Source organism: Schistocerca gregaria, chromosome 7 (assembly GCF_023897955.1).
Source record: "Schistocerca gregaria isolate iqSchGreg1 chromosome 7, iqSchGreg1.2, whole genome shotgun sequence".
Classification (NCBI taxonomy): Eukaryota; Metazoa; Arthropoda; class Insecta; order Orthoptera; family Acrididae; genus Schistocerca; species Schistocerca gregaria.
Window position 1 is genome coordinate 313931775 of NC_064926.1, and position 19884 is coordinate 313951658.

Here is a 19884-nt window from a genome sequence, read left to right on the forward strand (position 1 = left end):
AAATCATCACCAATGGGGGCTGAAGACTTCCAGCATAAGGAGTCACTCTCGCTCTGGCAACGGCCTTGTCAAAGAGGGCGGAGATTCAATATGGTTCAAATGGCTCTGAGCACTATGGGTCATCGGAGGTCATCAGTCCCCTAGAACTTAGAACTACTTAAACCTAACTAACCTAAGGACATCACACACATCCATGCCCGAGGCAAGATTCGAACCTGTGACCGTAGCAGCACCGCGGTTCCGGACTGAAACGCCTAGAGCCGCACAGCCACAATGGTCGGCGAGGACGGAGGAAAGGACTGAGGTTCAAGGGAACTCCCTTGTTGTTGGGACGAAAGGCTGCTGCTAAAACGCGGTTGAATCAGCAATTATCAGCGGCATGCGGATGTAGAAGGCAATGGAAACCACTGCATTAATCAAACGACATGTGGGCTGTAACCGAAAAAGTGTCATGATGATCTCTTCGTTGGCAAAAGGCTACGGATTAGTCCCCAATTCTGATCTCCGGGAACGACGGCCATGGGCGTGGTGACCATGAGAAAAATGTTTATAAGCAAAGAAGGAATAAATTCTACGAATCGGAGGGAGGAGAGCTAGAAAATATGAAAAAAGAAATACCAACATTCAGTCTAGATGTAGAGGGCATCAGCTGAAATGAAATGGAACGAAGACAAGAATTTCTGCTCCGAAGAACACGGGGTAATAACAACAGCAGCAGAAGGTGTTATAACTGGAGTAGGATTCGTTATAAATAAGAAGGAAGAGCAGAGTGCAAGTTTATTTGAACAATTGAGTGATATTATTGTCAGCAGAATCGACAGCAAACCAACACCGACAACAGTAGCTCACGTATAAATGCCGACGTTGCAAGTACAAGATGAAGAGATAGAGAAAGTATATGAGGATACTGAAATGGTATTCAGAACGCAAAGAGACACGAAAACTAATAGTTATGGGCGTAGGGGAAGGAGTAGAACAAAGGATGCGGGAGAATATGGGCTTTGTAGTAGGACTAAGAGGGGAAAAAACTAATTGACTTCCTCAATAAATTTCAGCTAGTAATAGGGAATAATCTGTTCAAGAAAGAGAAGAGGAGAACTTCACATCGGAAGTTCACTGAGGCTTTTTGCAGATGATGCTGTGGTGTATCGAGATGTTGCAACAACGAAAAATTGTACTGAAATGCAGGAGGATCTGCAGCGAATTGACGCATAGTGCAGGGAATGGCAATTGAATCTCAATGTAGACAAGTGTAATGTGTTGCGAATACATAGAAAGATAGATCCCTTATCATTTAGCTACAAAATAGCAGGTCAGCAACTGGAAGCAGTTAATTCCATAAACTATCTGGGAGTATGCATTAGGAGTGATTTAAAATGGAATGATCATATATAGTTGATCGTCGGTAAAGCAGATGCCAGGCTGAGATTCATTAGAAGAATCCTAAGGAAATGCAATCCGAAAACAAAGGAAGTAGGTTACAGTACGCTTGTTCGCCCAATGCTTGAATACTGCTCAACAGTGTGGGATCCGTACCAGATAGGGTTGACAGAAGAGATAGAGAAGATCCAACGGAGATCAGCGCGCTTCGTTACAGGATCATTTAGTAATGGCGAAAGCGTTACGGAGATGATAGATAAATTCCAGTGGAAGACTCTGCAGGAGAGACCCTCAGTAGCTCGGTACGGGCTTTTGTTGAAGTTTCGAGAACATACCTTCACCGAGGAGTCAAGCAGTATATTGCTCCCTCCTACGTATATCTAGCGAAGAGACCATGAAGATAAAATCAGAGAGATTAGAGCCCACACAGAAGCATACCGACAATCCTTCTTTCCACGAACAATACAAGACTGGAATAGAAGGGAGAACCGATAGAGGTACTCAGGGTACCCTCCGCCACACACCGTCAGGTGGCTTGCGGAGTATGGATGTAGATGTAGATGTAGAAGTAGATGTAGATGTAGATGAACTTTGTTCGGTGGTTTTATGTGTTCAGTAAATGTTGCACTGTCAGGCACAGATTTTACACATCGTATTTTGTTTCCGGGTGTTAATTGTGCATTTTAAGGAGTTTATAGTCCCCTACAGCCGAACGGTACCAACAGATTTTGTAGATCTGTGATAACAACACATTAACCAAACAATTGACTTCTCTATACGGTTGTAGAGCTACTGTATCCAATTCACGAACGTGCGAAAAATTCTCATTCAACTCCCTCTAGTCAAACGACCATTTCTAAAATATTACCCTTTACCACATTTTGATTATGGGCGTTTGTCTCTTTTTGAGGCGTTATCATGTCTTTGATTATTTAGCAGTTCCATTAACTCACTATAGGCAACAGTTCCATTATTTCTTTCCGAAGTTTGTATTCACAGATAAATGACCGGTGAGTTCCAATTACTACATACTGCTATATAATCATAGTTTTGATAGTCATTTAACCATAAGCTCTCATTTAGGTAAAATATCCGAGTACTTTCAACTAATTTTAATGAAACGAGTCAGATCACTCTTACTTTTTACATAACATTTTTTCTAATAAAATGAGTTCCAAGTGAAGGAAACATGCAGGACGATTTTTTCCACTATGTACAATCTCTAGGGATTGGTCGATGAGAGGATACAGAAGAAAAAAGGTCAAATGAACTTATGGCCGAAAATGCATGGTTAATATGCTAGATACCACTTATTCAATCATACTTGGCTACAGAGGCTGCGGTCTAATACGCTCTGTACCGTGCAGCCATAGTTATAGTACGCATGGTTTCCTAGTGGAGGGTGGTAATGTTCCTCAAACGTCATTCCCTAGCCCCCTCTCGTGCCATAGCATCTGGTGATGTTGTGTGCGGTTCAGTTTTCTTGCTGTCTCGCCTTTGTTAGAGAGAAATTTAAAAAATAAAAAAGTCAAAAAATATGAAAAATAAAAATTTTAAAAACGCATAATTTCCTCACATGGTTGTTGCCACTATGACATCATATTATGAAGGGTGAGTATCTGGACCATTTGAAAATTTTCCTCATGTTCAAAGTATCTATAGCGTCTGTATTATTTATTAGAAGTATGTCAAGATATTTATTCAGCGCAGTATTTGCATGTCAAAAATACGTGCGCTTCACCTGAATTAAGCGCATTCAAAAGTATTCTGTTATATGTCAGAAATTCGCAAATATATTGAGAATACTGATGTAATACATTAGCACATGTCAAGCTGCACTTACCAACGACTATATGTAAGTGAACACACACACACACACACAAAATGTGTATGTCAATGTTATTTCAATGACTAAAATTACATATGAAGCAGCACTCGTCAAAGGGCTCAGTTACATCTCTATATCATATTGGTGTAAGCCCAACTGACACACCGTCCCCAAAACTTCATTTTTCCACATCAAAATTATCTATAGCATTCATTTAAACTACGGAAGCATAAACTATCATTACGTCAATGTTGCTACCATATCTAAATAATAATATATGGAAGTTCCTCCTATACTTACATGAGGCTATATTGGTGGTAATACGAAAACGATATATTATTTATTAAAAATACGTAATTACACAGGGAATGACCACCCTTCTGTTGGGGGAAAAGCATAGAGCCGTATCACACGTTCACGTAGTTGCTGAGTCATGACTTTCGTTGTTGGCGGACTCGCGTTGCGTGTTCGTTCAGCTGTCACAGTACCATGCGGCTAACGCCTACAATTCGACTGCCCTTCAGACAGCTGTGTAGGAGAGGTGGCCTGGATTCCTCGCCCATTCTCCACACGGACTCCGACGATCACATGAAAAAAGTAGCTGGGGCATGGAACCACATTCGTACGAAGGCTACACTTCGGCAGTTTCGTTGAGAAGCACTGCAGCAGCCTCCATAAAGCCAGGATCTTTCACTGTGTGACATTCATATCTTCGGCGACCTGAAGAAAGGCATATGAGGACGACGGTTTCAGACGGAGGGGGAAGTACAAGAGTGGGGTGCAGTCGTGAATCCGTGGGCGGCCGATCATGTTCTACGAAACAGGCATTGATTGTCCTGTCACTGGGTGGGATAAGTGTCTTTACGTGTATGGTGATTACTTTTGAGTGGAATCATTCCATAGTCCGGTTGCAGTGAGTGTTCGGCTTTCATTTGACTGTGCTTCATACACCTCGTAACTTAGAGCATAATCACGAATACTACACGAAACAGTAAGACAGTAACACGGGTCAATTTTGATGACTATAGTTTCAATTGCAGGCGTTGATCGCACACTATAATGAAGGCAGGACGTCCGGTAAAGCTTCTATTAACCTTGCAAACCGGAGTACATCTATGACGAAAATGTCTGTGCAGAAGGACGTAAAGAAAGCCTCCATCTACCCACTACCATTCTCGCCTTATCAGCCTCTTCCACAGCAAATAAAAAGCCTTCAGTTCCTCGTAGAACAATCACTCGATCTATTTTTCCTAGTTAATAACTTGAAAACTTCACGGGGTCCCCTGAGTAAACCATCTGAATATTGATCGGGCCAAGGGCTAACACAAAAATCAAAGAAAAATATTCTCCACTCGTTGAAAGTTTCCAAGTGTCACAATGAGCTAGGGTTTCCGTTCTATCTGTCCACGGCAGCCAAGACAAAGGCAGTATCTCGATCTCTGGTCCCACGCCCACGACTCAATGTTTTCCACAAAATTCCGAGGATGCTTGCACTACATCTACACTAAATAAGTCATCTAAACATGTGCAGCGGAGTGCACGTCTGCTACCATTATCACCTCCTCTCTTCCCTGTTCCTTTAATACGTAGGAAGAACGAGTGCTGTTAAACTTCCGCCATAGCACCAAATCCGCATGATTTCTTGTTGTGGTCATTCCATGATTCTTGTATTGAAGGGTGTAATGCTGGCCGACTCTTCCTGGAACGAGCGCTGTCGGAATCTAAAACAATGATCTGCGTAGTGGTGTACAACATATCTATTGTAACGCGCGCCACTGAAGTTTTCTACGCATCTTCGTAACGTTCTCGCGCCACCTATGCCATACCGTGAAGAAACTCGCTGCTCATTTTTCGATCTTTTCAGTCTCTTGTATTAAACATAGTACGTGTCCCAATAATTAAGAATCGGACGACTAAGTCTCTTACAAGACATTTCTGTCGTGGATAAACTGTATTTCTTCAACCTTCTCCCAATAAGTCTAATTCTGGCATCTGCTTTTTCTGCAATTTGTTTTTTGTAGTCTTTTCGTTTTAGGTCGTTCGGGTTAGTGTTTTATAATTCATTTCTTTCGTAGATGAACTACAATTCTTTGAAATTCTCCCAATTAACCTAAGTCTGGCACCCGATTTCCTGCCATTTTTTTGTATTTTAGGTGCCACCGTTTAGTTACTCCTAGGTGTCCTAAGGAAGTTGCTGGTTCCAATGGTTTCTCGCCAACAGCGTAATCGAAGTGTCGTAAAATGGAGTGAATAGAATCAGTTTTCAACTTTTTAAAACTGATGATTTTGAAAATATATATGAAAATTAAAATTATATGGGATTGTTGATTTTGTGTCTAAGCTTAAACTTATAAGTAGAGTTGGAGCCTAGCTCATGTTTTTATAACATTAAAAACTTTGGTATATCTATTTATTCCAAACAGAGGGGTGAATAAAAACAGTACTGTGAATATTATTAATCTTCCTATTTATTCGGCTTTGGAGTTATAGGTACATGTCAGAACCTGTTTTGGATCTAGGAGAACCAGAACAAAATTTATCTCTTTCAAAACTTCTTTTATTCAATAGAAAACTAAAAAATAGTATAAATTTTGATTTCTTATTTCGTTTTTCCCATAAAAATTGATATATATCTAGTTACTTACCTGTAACATTAAAGTTATGAAGTTGGTTAGTTTGTTAATACATTAAGTCATCTAAAGCATGTTTAAAAATGATGTCTCTGAATCTTCATGTCTTCTTCTAGAAATAATAAACAGCCAATCAGCTGCAAAAGGGAAGGTCTATTAATACCCCCTACCGTGGTTTAGAAAGTCCACGTTGTAACCCCAGAAGTAAGGTAGAGCAGTCGAACACCATCTCATTGACAAAAACATTGCTCCTCATCTGTTAAAATATATGTGGTTAATCGGCCTTTTTTCCTCCAAAAATACATCAAGATAAACTTTGCCTTCGAAATGATATTTGCCATATACTTTAATCACAGCATCATCTCCAATCCAAGGTTGAGAACACTTGCAGATGGTCCTTCAGTTCCGTCAAATTCTCAGTCTTCTTCCGATGAAACTGTTTCTACTCACCCCAAAAATTCAGTAAACATAACACTGCGTTTTCATTTAGCCGAAACACAAGTCAGAAGACTGTATGCATTAAAAGTAACTACTGCTTAACGAAACGGAATATCAGATTTGTTTATCATCTATTTACATTAAAATAAGACAATTTAAAATGAATATTACATCCTGTGTTTATCATAGAGTGAACAAAACTCCAACTGAAAGTGTCGCCAACTCTGAAATTCATAATTTGCCCGTTAGACTGGCTAACTACCAACTTAGACAAACAAATCTTTGAATGGTATCCTATTTGTCTTTCGATACAATGGCATGAAACATTTTTGGAGGTCGGCTTGTGTGCACCTCATTTTGTGGTAATGCATCTCTTCTTGGGCAGTGTTTTGTACTTATTTACATTTGCGGTCAACTGCCAGTATCTACACTAATTGTCGATGTTCTGTAGATTCTTCTTCGTGCCACTACTGCCTTCCAACTTTATCCACTAGATCATTTATATGTGTGTTAAACCGTAACGACCCCCATGAATTTTTTTTTTAATTTCTCGATTTTCTCCGTTAATAACGATAAGCTGAGTTCTGTTTTCTAGAATATTTAGTTTGGTCTGAGATGTTCTACGATACTCGATAAGTTCGTACTCTGCGCTCTAAACGACAGAACGGAACTGAATCTAAAGCATTCCTGAAGTCAAGGAGCGTGGCGTCAACATGGGCGTATTTGTCTCTGGTACTCTGGATGTCATGGACGAATCTGAAGGGTTGAGTTTCACAAGTTCTCTTTCTGTGGAATCTATGTTGATTTATGTAGAGCCTATTTTCTTTTTCCAAAATCTTCGTTATGTGTGAGTATTAAAGGCGCTCCACAATCCAGCAACAGATTGACGTAACCTGTGTAGACTCATAGGTATTTTCAGGCATTCGACGATCCTTCATGATAATTGTAATGATTTGCATCTTTAATTGCTCTATTGACATACGATAAATTACTGCTCGAAGCGGTGCAAGCTATCTCCTACATTATCTGTAGAACTTTACAGGTAGCTCATCTGATACCTTCTCACTGTTTAACAGTTTTAGTTGATTTTACTTTGCGACCGCTTATTCAACATCTGCCAATTCGGCCACCCAGCACTGACTGACTGGAAAACCCGTAATGCGATCTCATGAAATCAGTATTTCGGTCTTGTCTGTCATCTTACGCTTCGCTTTCAGTAGGATCACTAAGAGATTGAATAGATGAATTTCCAAAGGACTTTTGATAAGACAGGTTGGCAAAGTTTTATTTTCGAATTCATTTCTCTCGCATTGTCCTCCTTACGATCAACTTTAGGATCGTTCAATTAACTAGGCTTTGACTTCACTTAAAATTGTTATGAAGCTCTCCTAGCTTTGGTACCAAGTTTCTAACTCGGTTAAATGAACCACGGTGGGTCTTTCTCACTCCTCACGAACTAGCTCGGCACACACTGGTCTATAATGTATTTCACGATTCTTTTGAATTTTATCTATATGTGCTCCACATCTTCGTTCTCAGAACTGAATATTTGATATTGATTACTTACATATTGTGCAGTTCGCTTCCTGTCACTCTTGCTAATCACTCACACCCTAATGAAAGACAATGCCCTCCCTTATGTTAACTTATTGGAAATTTATGGTCTCTACGTTGCAAGGGGGGTCTAAGGCGTTGCTCTCACAGGACAATTCGCTGGTGTGTGTGTGTGTGTGTTTTATGAGAGAAGATTTAACAAGTATTTTACTTTCTATTATCAAATTTCTTTACTCCGTTATAATTTTTACCACAATCATCTCATACCAATTTCATGCCAGGCGCCCAAATAGACTGAAGCCCCAAACAAATCGGTATAGGCATCAGTATTCAAATACAGAGATATGTAAACAGGTAGAATACGGTGCTGCGGTCAGCAACGCCTACATAAGACTACAAGTGTCTGGTGCATTTGTTTCGTCGCTTACTGCTGCTACAATGTCAGGTTGTAAAGATTTAAGTGAGTTTGAACGTTGTTTCATAGTCGGCGCATGAGCGATGGGAAACAGCCTCTCTGAGGTAGCGACGAAGTGGGGATTTTCCCGTTCGACGTTCATGAGTACACAGTGAACATCAGGAATCCGGTAAAACATCAAATCTCCGACACCGCTGCCGCCGGCAAAAGATCCTGGAAGAACAGGAGCGACGATGACTGACGAGAATCGTTCAAACTGCCAGAAGTGCAACAGTTCCGTTCCATTCAACGAAACATCATCGATACAGGCTTTCGGAGCCGAAGAACCACTCGTGTAGCCTTGATGACTGCACGATACAAAGCTTTACGTCTCGCCGGGGCTCGTCAACACCGACATTGGACTGTTTATAAATAGAAACATGTTGCCTGGACGGACGAGTCTCGTTTCCAATTGTACTGACAGGTACCGGGATGGAGACAACCTGGTGAATCCATGGACCCTGCATATCAATAGCGGATTGTTAAAGCTGATGGAGGCTCTGTAATGGTGTGAGGCATGTGCATTTTGAGTGATATGGGACCACTGATACGTCTGGATACAACTTTGACAGGTCTGATCACCTGCAGATATTCGTGTTCATTTTGAATTCCCCCGGACTTGGGAAATTCCAGCAGGACAATGCGACACTCAAAAACTGCTAGAGAGTGGCTTCATGAATACTCTTGTGAGTTTAAACACTTCCGTTGACCACTAAACTCCCCAGACATGAACATTATTTGAGCATATCTGAGATGCCTTGCAACATACTGTTCAGAAGAGATCTCCAGCCCCTCTTACTATTACGAATTTATCGACAGCCCTGCAGGATTCGTGGTGTCAGTTCCCTTCAGCACCACTTCAGACATTGGTCGAGTCCACGACCACGTCGTGGTGTGGCACTTCTGCGTGCTCGTGGAGGCTCTACATCATATCAGGCAAGTGTACCAATTCCTTTGGCTCTTCAGTTTATTTCTGTCTTCATGACATCTAACAGTCTTCTCGAAGTAATTCTAAGACAACTCATTCAGATCAGTCTCGTACGAATTATTGTCTTTGACACCAATTTTAATCCCATAACATTTGGAAAAATAGTTTCCCCTTATTACATATACCGCAGGATGATGTTGGGAGTGGTAAGTGGCTGGGGTTTGTGTAGGCCTAGACTCTTAACCAAATGCAAATAATTTTTGTTAAACAATGTGAAAAATACAATAAGTCAGAACTGAAGCATTACAAAACGTGAACGAGAAAAGAGCACTAAATTTAGAATATGACCTTGATACCTAGCAAAACAAAATCATATTCTATAAGCCCTTCTCCCATGGGAGTAATCGACTTCACAAAAGAGGTACAGATCAACATACGGAATCGGAAAACCTTAACACTGCATGAAACATCAATATTTCCGCTCCTCTGAGACCAGACTTTGCAGTAAAGGGAGCAGTAATTATCACATAAAATAACACACGTATCAACAGGCGACCACTAGGACACCCAACCATGGACCTTGTTCTACAACCAAATTATAAATTACACGCAACTAAGGCCGACACCTTATGGAAACACCAAAGAGACAACAGAAAGATACGGACACATTGTACATTGAAAGAATAGACACACGTACATTCTACAGCAAGTACAAAGGGAATTAGCAAAGTACAGTCAAACTTATTCCCAAAACTCAGTTCAATCAGATAAAGCGTTGCCCTACAATTCCTGGCCTACAAGTAGCCTTGCTATGCTTCACTAAAACACTATTCTATCAGATAAAGCACGATTCCACAAATTCCTGGCCTGAGAACGTCCTCACTGCATTTCATCAAAATACAATTAAATGATACAAAGCACTGTTCTGCAAATTCCAGGCCTCACAACATCCCCGCCATGTTTCATCGTATTAAACCCTTGGCTACTTAAGCATGGCAGCACAGGCTCAACAATTTACGTGACAGGATAATGCAAGTCACAGCTACACACTGCCTTCTCCTTGTCGTAATGGGAACACACTTCAGCTAGCCCTCCCTCGCTCCCTACGTGCCGCGCTCCTTACGAAGCCAAACAGCCAACACAGTCCGCAGCTCCAGCCCGAACAATGTCTCAAGTTGACAGCAAGTCTCAGCCAGCCGTGGCTGTCCATCAGCGATCTGTCTTACTGCTCTGCCATTCCATGTCAAGTGGACCGTCTGAAGCTCCAACTTGCTGGCTCTTCCAAATTTTCTGGCTGATTGCAGCTACACTCTGCTACACTGTCGCTCCTCCAGAAGTTGCCCATTATATCCACAGAACTGCATTCACAGTGGCAGCTCGCTGGGCCACCCACGCTAATACAAAACTATCTCGGTGTGCACGCCATGCATGGCCGCATCTCTGCTTCGAAGACTTGTATGCTGCAGACTGCACCCCGAAGGCGCTACCTCCCAGCTTATGTTGATGAACCCGATTCCCTTCGAGTTGTCATACTCTAATCTGCTCATATAGGACGCCAGTTCTGTCCTCAGCGAGGAACCGCACTCATCAACTAGCAGAAATTCGTGCCCTCTGTCTCCAGCCTACTGCGTGAACTGCTCTGACACAAACAGCTGGTTCGTATGGGATTCAAAAGCGCCGTGAAATTTCTAACTCGTGGCACGTACAAGAGCATTATCACGAACCGTATGCATGATATTCTGCATGTTCTCTCTGAAGTGCTCTTCCACTTCAGCTCCTGAGTCAGGTGGTTCATAACAGCATCCCATTACCATGTCTGACAGATCTTCCACGTTTAATGTCACTAGATATTATCCAGTGCTTTATGCCAATTAATACACCACAGCCATCGGTCTCTAACCTATCCTTGCGACATATAACCCAACCTGAATTTAAGATTTCGGCGTTATTCATTTCTAGTTTCAGCCAGCTTTCTGTACCTAATACAAAGTGGACATTATCATTTTTAATAATTAATATTAAATTCTCGAAATGGGCTTCAGACGGTTTGTGTTTTTAGATGGCGTCGAACATGTATACTTTTTTTTTGGGTCATCGGTCTTCTGACTGGTTTGATGCGGCCCGCCATGAATTCCTCTCCTGTGCAAACTTCTTCATCTCAGAGTAGCACTTACAACCTACGTCCTAAATTATTTGCTGGATGTATCCCAATCTCTGTCTTTTTGCCCTGTAAAGCTCCCTCTAGTAACATCGAAGTCATTCCCTCGTGACTTAACAAATATCCTATCATCCTGTCCCTTCTACTTATGAGTGTTTTCCACATATTCCTTTCGTCTCCGATTCTGTGGAGGACCTCTTCATTCCTCACCTTATCAGTCCATCTAGTTTTCAACATTCATCTGTTCTCTTCTGTTCCAGTTTTCCCACAGTCCACTACTATACAATACTGTACTCCAGACATACGTTCTCAGAAATTCCTTCCTCAAATTAACGACTTTCTTTGATAATAGTAGACTTTTCTTCACCAGGAATGCCTTTTTTGCCATTGCTAGTCTGCTTTTGATGCCCTCTTTGCTCCATCCGTCATTGGTTATTTTACTGCCTAGCTAGCAGAATTCCTTAACTTCATCTGCTTAATGACCATTGATCCTGATAATTTTCTCGCTATTCTCATTTCTGCTGCTCCTTATTACTTGCGTCTTTCTCCGATTTACTCTCAATCCGTATTCGGTACTCATTAGATTGTTTATTCCACGCAGATCATGCAATTCTTCTTCAGTTTCACTTAGGATAGGAGTGTCCTCACCGAATAGTATCAAAAAATGGCTCTGAACACTATGGGACTTAACTTCTGAGGTCATCAGTCCCATAGAACTTCGAACTACTTAAACCTAACTAATCTAAGGACATCACACACATCCATGCTCAAGGCAGGATTCGACCTCCGATCGTAGCGGTCGCGCGGTTCCAGACCGAATCGTATCATTGATATCTTTTCACATTTTATTTTAATTCCACTACTGAACCTTTCTTTTACTTCCATCATTGCTTCTTAGATGTACGGATTGAACTGTAGGGAAGAAAGACTTCATCCCTGCCTTACACCCTTTTTGGTCCGAGCATTTCGTTCTTCACTCTCATTATTCCCTCTTGGCTCTTGTACACATTGTATATTATCCGTCCCTCCCTATATCTTACCCGTAGTTTTCTCAGAATTTTGAACATTTTGTAGCATTTTACATTTTTGTAAAATGTGGAATGTAAAAAGTAAAATGGCCCATACTTATCACAAAAATATTAACTGCTTTCAATGCCGTAAAACGTCGACTATTTGCTGAATGGGTGGTTTATCTGCAGTTGTTATTAACCCTTATAGCTTCAATCCTCTGTAGGATCATCGTGGGATGACATTTACGGTCATGGATTCCTGTCATTAATTTGCTAGTCGCGACATCCTCTACTAGCCTTCAGAGTTTGCCAGTATCGTTTTGTTACACCCTGTCACAACAGCAATATTAAGTATTTATCAAAACCTTAGAAAATGTTGGAATATTCAAATACGTCTGAAATATATATAACTTCAGGAAGGCGTTGGTAATTTAATGTAATTGTATTTTTCAGCCGTCTTTCCCCGCTCTGAGTTACTGAAAGACTGGAAATTTCAGAACCCGTTTTTGCGTTCAGCAGCATTACGGATATTCCTTCTTCCATAGCTGTTACCTGATAACCGAAAAAACTAGTAAACTCCTTCGTCTGGAGAAAGTTCTTCCGCTCAGTCTGAGGCATAAGTTGTTGTAAATAAGTTTTATTTTTGGTATACACATATAAGGAGCTGACCGATAGCCAGAAAAGAAGAGATGGTGTGTCAGAGGTATCTTTGTGTCCAGAAAAATAATGAGGAGACATGAAAACCAATACAAATAGGCAAGAAACCATTTACACAACGTGACAACTTTAGTGATTTGTGAATTCCTTTTTTCAAAATCCGTAGCACCTGTGGAAGTAGCTTTGTGACAAACGTGTGGGAAAGACTGCGTTTTCTATATTTCGTCACGTCTTCTAAATAAGTAGCTAAAAATGCATAAAAAGACAGTCAGCACTTACGATGCTGTCGGTATCGATATTTTTGTTCCAATGTTAATATAGATACAGTTTGATGTATTCGTATCTATACCAAATATCAAACCGAATCTGTTATTCTAACATCCATATTCGTACCACTGTTAAAACAAATTACAGATTTGTGACACTGTGGTGTTGCTTAGAGACAGAAGAGTTCACATATCTAAGGTCCCTTTGTTTCCGACTATCACCAGAAGAAATAGTTTGCTAACATGTGACTCTTTGAACAGACACTCAAGAGCTAAATCATTATGACCACTACCCAGGGAGAACTTTAAGCGACCATGTGGCGTTTCGGACACGTATTACGGTCAGCAAAGCATACAAGCGTAGCATAGACGACTGCGAAATCTTTCTAGCGATAATACAGGCCGAAAACGGGGAAATCGACTGGTATAATCGACTCTGACAGAGGACATATAGCAATAGTTCGGCGCCTGGGAGCAACATTCTCGGAAACGGTGAAGCTGATCGGCTACAGACATATATCATCTGGACGGTGAAACCACCAGTAGGAGACAAGGTTTCGGACGCCTACTCTTCACCAAAGAACGTAGAGATCGAAAATCGAAAGCTGTCTGCTCTGTAAAACAGGATAAGAACGATATGTGGTAGATGTGATAGCAGAATACAAAGCTTTTGCAGGAATAAGTGTTTCTCAAACCGTTTAGCGCGCACTGCAGTAAGCGACTCTTACGTGCTTCCTTGTTGATCCAAAGGCATCGTTCATTACGATTGCAGCGGGCACGGGATTATCTAGATTAGACCACGGATCAATGGAAATATGTCGCCTTGTAGGCTGAATCACGTTCCTTGTTACACCAGGTCAATGGTCATTAGCTGATGTCGTCATCCAGGGCAACAGCTGCTCGAGAGAAACACCACGCCAAGGACGCACGCGGTGAAACCAGCACCACGTTACGGGAAGGTATTAACCTGGCTTCCGTGAAACCTGTGGTAACAATCAAACATAACATGCAAAGTGCCTGTATCCCTTCATGCTTTAGGTCTTCTCCAATAGCGATTGTACCTTCCAGTAATTTACGGGAATTACGTTACTGTGCGGGAATTACGTGACATCTGGTGCCACATACTTAGGACAAAGGACTTGGCGAAGCCATGCCACATGTAGTCGTAGCTGTCTTGCATTCGAAAGTTATATCAGCACGTTGCCTAATGCTCCCTCTGTAACGCAACAACTTTTGGTCCTTTCAACTTATGCAAGCTCCATCTATGTAATTTCTTACATTTTAGCAGTTTCTTCAGTTTTAGTCTACAGTTGGTAACCCATAAATTGTGGTCATAATCCATGTCTGCCCCTGGGTATATAGCCTACAATACAAAATCAGCATCCAGAATCTCTGTCTTACCATTATATAATCAATCTGAAACCTTCCGTTGTCTCTACGTCTCTTCCAATCATACAGCCTTCTTTTATGATTCTTAGACCAAGCGTTAGACATAATTAACTTATGCAAAATTCTACCTGCGAGCTTCCACTTTCATTCCTATTCCCCATTCCATATTCACCTACTATTTTTCCTTCTCTTCCTTTTCTTACTATCTCATTCCAAGCAACCAACCACAAATACACTACTGGCCCTTAAGATTGCTGCATCAAGAAGATGACGTACTAGAGACGCGAAATTTAACCGACAGGAAGAAGATGCTGTGATATGCAAATGATTAGCTTTGCAGAGCATTCACACAAGGTTGGCGCCGGTAGTGACACCCACAGCCTGCTTACATGAGAAAAGTTTCCAACCAATTTCTCACAGACAAACAGCAATTGACCGGCGTTGCCTGGTGAAACGATGTTGTGATGCCTCGTGTAAGGAGGATAAATGCGTCCCATCACGTTTCCGACTAGGATAAAGGTCGGATTGTAGCCCAGTGCGATTGCGGTTTATCGTATCGCGACATTGCTGGTCACGTCGGTCGAGATCCAATGACTGTTAGCAGAATATGGAATCGGTGGGTTCAGGAGAGTAATACGGAATAGCGTTCTGGATTCCAACGGCCTCGTATCACTAGGAGTCGAGATGGCAGGCATCTTATCCGCATGGCTGTAACGGATCGTGCAGCAACGTCTCGATCCCTGAGTCGACAGATGGGGACTTTTGCAAGACAGCAACCATCTGCACGCACAGTTCGACGACGTTTGCAGCAGCCTGGTCTATCAGCTCGGAGACAATGGTTGCGGTTACCCTTGACGCTGTATCATAGACAGGAGCGCCTGCCATGGTATACTAAACGACGAACCTGGGTGCACGAATGGCAAAACGTTATTTTTTCGGATGAATCCACGTTCTGTTTACAGCATCATGATGGTCGCATCCGTGTTTGGCGACATCGCGGTGAACGCACATTGGAAGCGTGTATTCGTCATCGCCATACTGGCGTATCACCCGGCGTGATGGTATGGGGTGCCATTGGTTACACCTGTCGATCACCACTTGTTCGCACTGACGGCACTTTGAACAAGGAAGTTACATTTCAGATGTGTTACGACCCGTGGCTATACCCTTGATTCGATCCCTGCGAAACCCTACATTTCAGCAGGATAACGCACGGCCGCACGTTGCAGGTCCTGTACGGGCCTTTCTGGATACCGAAAATGTTCGACTGCTGCTCTGGCCAACACATTCTCCAGATCTCTCACCAATTGAAAACGTCTGGTCAATGGTGGCGGAGCAACTGGCTCGTCACAATACCCCAGTCACTACTCTTGATGAACTGTGGTATCGTGTTGAAGGTGCATGGGCAGCTGTATCTGTACACACCATCCAAGCTCTGTTTCACTCACTGCCCAGGTGTATCAAGGCCGTTATTACGGCCAGAGGTGGTTGTTCCGGGTATCGATTTCTCGGGATCTATGCACCTACATGCCGTGAAAATGTCATCACATGTCAGTTCTAGTATAATATATTTGTCCAATGAAGACCAATTATCAATTGCATTTTAATGGCCAGTAGTGTAAAATTTCGACTCCCTTAACTAACTGAAGAATTTTTTTTCTCATCTTACATTTTTCAATCTCTTCGTCATCTGCGAAGCTAGTGTGCTTATACACTGATAAACCAAAACGTTATGACCAATACATTGGATGCGCCTGGTGGCGTTGTGGGCACGTGACGGGGTAATAAAAACATACAAGCAGAGCAGATACGGACCGTGGATCATCCTAAAGAAGAAATGGGCTGCAAATGGAGAAATCCATTGAGATAAGATTCTCTGAAAAATGGCATATTATTATCACCCAGATCCTGTGAGCGAGTATCTCGAAAACGGCTAATCTGGGCGAATTCTCACGTGCTACTGTCGTGAACATCTACGGAGAGACGAAGGTCGGTGAAGCTACCACTACGCGTTAAATGGTTGAACGTCCACGACTCTTCACAGAACGTGAAGTTTGAGGTTTGTCTGCTCTGTCTTGTCTGCTCTGTAAAGTAGGATAGATGGTGATCTGTGGACTCTCTGCCGTAAGAGCAAAATGCTTCCTCTCGCACAAGTGTTTAAGAGCACACCGTTCATCGTACTTTGGCGAACAAGGAGCTCCACAGCAGACCGCCCGTACGTGTTCAAATGTTGACCGAACGACCTCATTAGTTATTATTGCCGTGGGCTCGGGACCATCGAGATTCGATCGTCGTTCAATGGAAACGTGTCGGCTACTCGGGTGAATCACATTTTTGCTACACTAGGTCGATGGCCGTGTCCACAGACGCAATCATCGAGGGGAACGTCGGCTCGAAACGTGCAGCGAACCACGGACGCATTATTATGCTAAGGGAGATATTCTCCTGCGCTTGCATGGAACACGCTGTCAGCTGTGAACCAATCGCATCCCCTCATGTTTGATGTCTATACCAACGGCGATGTCATCTTTCAGAAGTAATAAGGCGCGTTTAAACTTGCGCTTCTTGGGGCTAGTCCCAGTGCGGCTGTAGTTTGGCTCACACGGAAGTACAGGCGCCCAGGATGAACAAAGTTGTGAATGGAATCAATTGTTCACACATGTTGCGAAAGAGGCACGCACCCACACGTGTGCCGCTACTTGCATGTGGTACAAGCCCAGTCGCACAGTTGTAAACGCACCTTAATTGTCCGTATGTCGGAGCCAGAACTGTGCTACAGTTGACGTTTCGGTGACCAAATGTGCCTGATGTAAGGCCTACTGAACCCATCTGGGTCGCTATAGGGTGCAGTCACCGTGTGCGTAAACAGTAGCCAATTATTTACATGAGTTAGATGACCTAAACGTAGACATACAATGCCGTATACCTCGACAAACCTACCAACAAACCGTTGGATACGTAATGTGCCGAATCAGTGATGTACTTCGTTGTTCCAAAGACGGACAAGCAAGCTATTAATCAGGTGGTCATAATGTTTTGGCTCATCAGTGCAAACTTGAACTACTGTAGTCGGTTTGGGCTCCGTGTCTGTTTGGCTAATATAATGCGTTCACTATGCTATTCACAGTGGCTTTCTAGCATGCCTATTTTCTTATTCATTATTAAACCTTCTCCTGTATTATTCCTATTTTACTTTTGTATTTATAACCATGTATTTACCTGAAACTACCTGGCAGATTAAAACTGTGTGCCGGACCGACACTCGAACTTGGGACCTTTGCCTTTCGCGGGCAAGTGCTCTACCAACTGAGCTACCCAAGCACGACTCACACCCCGTCCTCACAGCTTTACTTCTGCCAGTACCTCGTCTCCTACCTTCTGGCACACAGTTTTAATCTGCCAGGAAGTTTCATATGAGCGCACACTCCGCTGCAGAGTGAAAATCTCATTCTGGATGTATTTACCTGACCAGACGTCCTGTTCTTGCTGTTACAGAGCTTCACTATTTGCCACTACATATAACTTCACCTTATCCATTTCCCTTTTCAAATTTTCTAACATACCTGTCCGTTTAACGCCATTCTCTGTGCTACCGTAAGAAGCCAATCTGACTCGATTATAGAGGCATTCTGCAGCTGTCGAAATTACGATGCCTATGCAACCGTTGATGATTGCGTTACACTTTTGCCAGAAGTATCCTATCCAAATCTAAGGTGTTGTCTGGTACAATTACTGTGAACCAGTGAGTGGCGCGGGTGATGGAGTCTTGACACCCGCTCATTCCGCTACTGCTACGGCTACCACGGCAGTGACCAGTGACGTAGTCTTGCCGTGTTACCCAAGTCAGCCTGAACTGTGTTGCAGTGTTGGAGTCGTGGGGTCAGCTGCCCGTCTCTGGTTTGCTGGAGGGCAACACGGTGCTGTTGGGGAACTTCGACGAGTGCCTGGACGCCGGCGGCAAGTACTGTCTGGCCAGCGTGCGTCTGCAACACGTGTCAGTCCAGCAGGTAAGCCAGCCTCGACCCACAGGCTACACTACGATAACACCACGATTACAGTCACAACCATGCTTCAGTTTCGCGGAAGGGAATTAGAAGCAGTAATACTTTCTGCCGACATATCAAGTCACAATAACGGAGGTTAAAATATCTTCGGAGTTTAGATCGTATCACGTCATCATGTTGACACTCCTGATGGTTCAGCAGGTGGGCATCAGGTGGGAAGCTGGCATAGGGATTTCTTTTTCTCTTGTGTTTAGTTACAAGCATCTGAACGATTCTTTTATCGAAATGATGTGGAATGACTCAGTTTGCAAGATATACATTAATGGTCAGTGTTAACATTGATAAGCACAATACTTTTATTGCTTCTCACGCTAGTAGACTGAATTTTACTATTATTATTATTATTATTATTATTGTATTTTATTTCAATTTATTTTATTTATTTATTTATTTTTTACTGACTACCAGTTTTTCAGTAGAAATTAGTCTGAGATTTCCAGTAGAAATGATCTTAAATTAGATTTAAAACTTGCATCGCTTCTTGTCAGACATTTTATATTATGGGTCAGATGATGAAAAATTTTTGTTTCTGCATATGGACATACTTTCTGAGCCGCTGACAGCTTTAAGAATGTGTAATAAAGGTCATTTTTCCCTCTAGTGTTGTAGGCATGGAGAGCACTGTTATTCTCGAATTGTGATGGATTATTTATGAGTAATTTCGTACTCAACATATGTATTTTGAAGGCGAAGATAAAATGCCTAGCTTCTTGAAGAGCCACCTACATGACGTCCGTGTGTGAACACCACATATTATTCTTACTACTCGCTTTTGTCTAATCAGTACTTTCTTTGTAAGTAATGAGTTATCCCAGAAAATTATTCCGTAAGACATTATTGAGGGAAACATGCAAAATATGTCAAGAGGTTGATACGTCTGTTTCCAAGATTTGTGATTATACGAAGCGCAAAAGTGGCTGAACTCATCTGTTTGAAAAGTACAGTAATACACTTCTTCCAGTTCAAGTTTTTCATGAATATGTATACCCGAAAATTAAGAGCATTCTACACTATCTACTGACTCCTTCTCATATTCTACATCATTGCATGTGCTTTTTTTTTAATTTGGGGAGAAAAGATTTTCAGGCAACCAGTTAACAATTCTCTGGAAAATATCGTTTGCCAACT

The 19884-nt window shown here is 42.1% G+C and overlaps 1 protein-coding gene across 1 annotated transcript in view; it reads left to right on the plus strand.

Annotated features, from left to right (window-relative positions):
- Positions 1-19884, plus strand: part of LOC126281967 (nose resistant to fluoxetine protein 6-like) — a 381389-nt gene that overhangs the window by 142976 nt on the left and 218529 nt on the right. The window contains exon 4 of the mRNA XM_049981343.1: positions 18557-18699. Within this exon, the coding sequence (XP_049837300.1) occupies positions 18557-18699 (143 nt within the window). The remainder of the gene's footprint in view (positions 1-18556; positions 18700-19884) is intronic.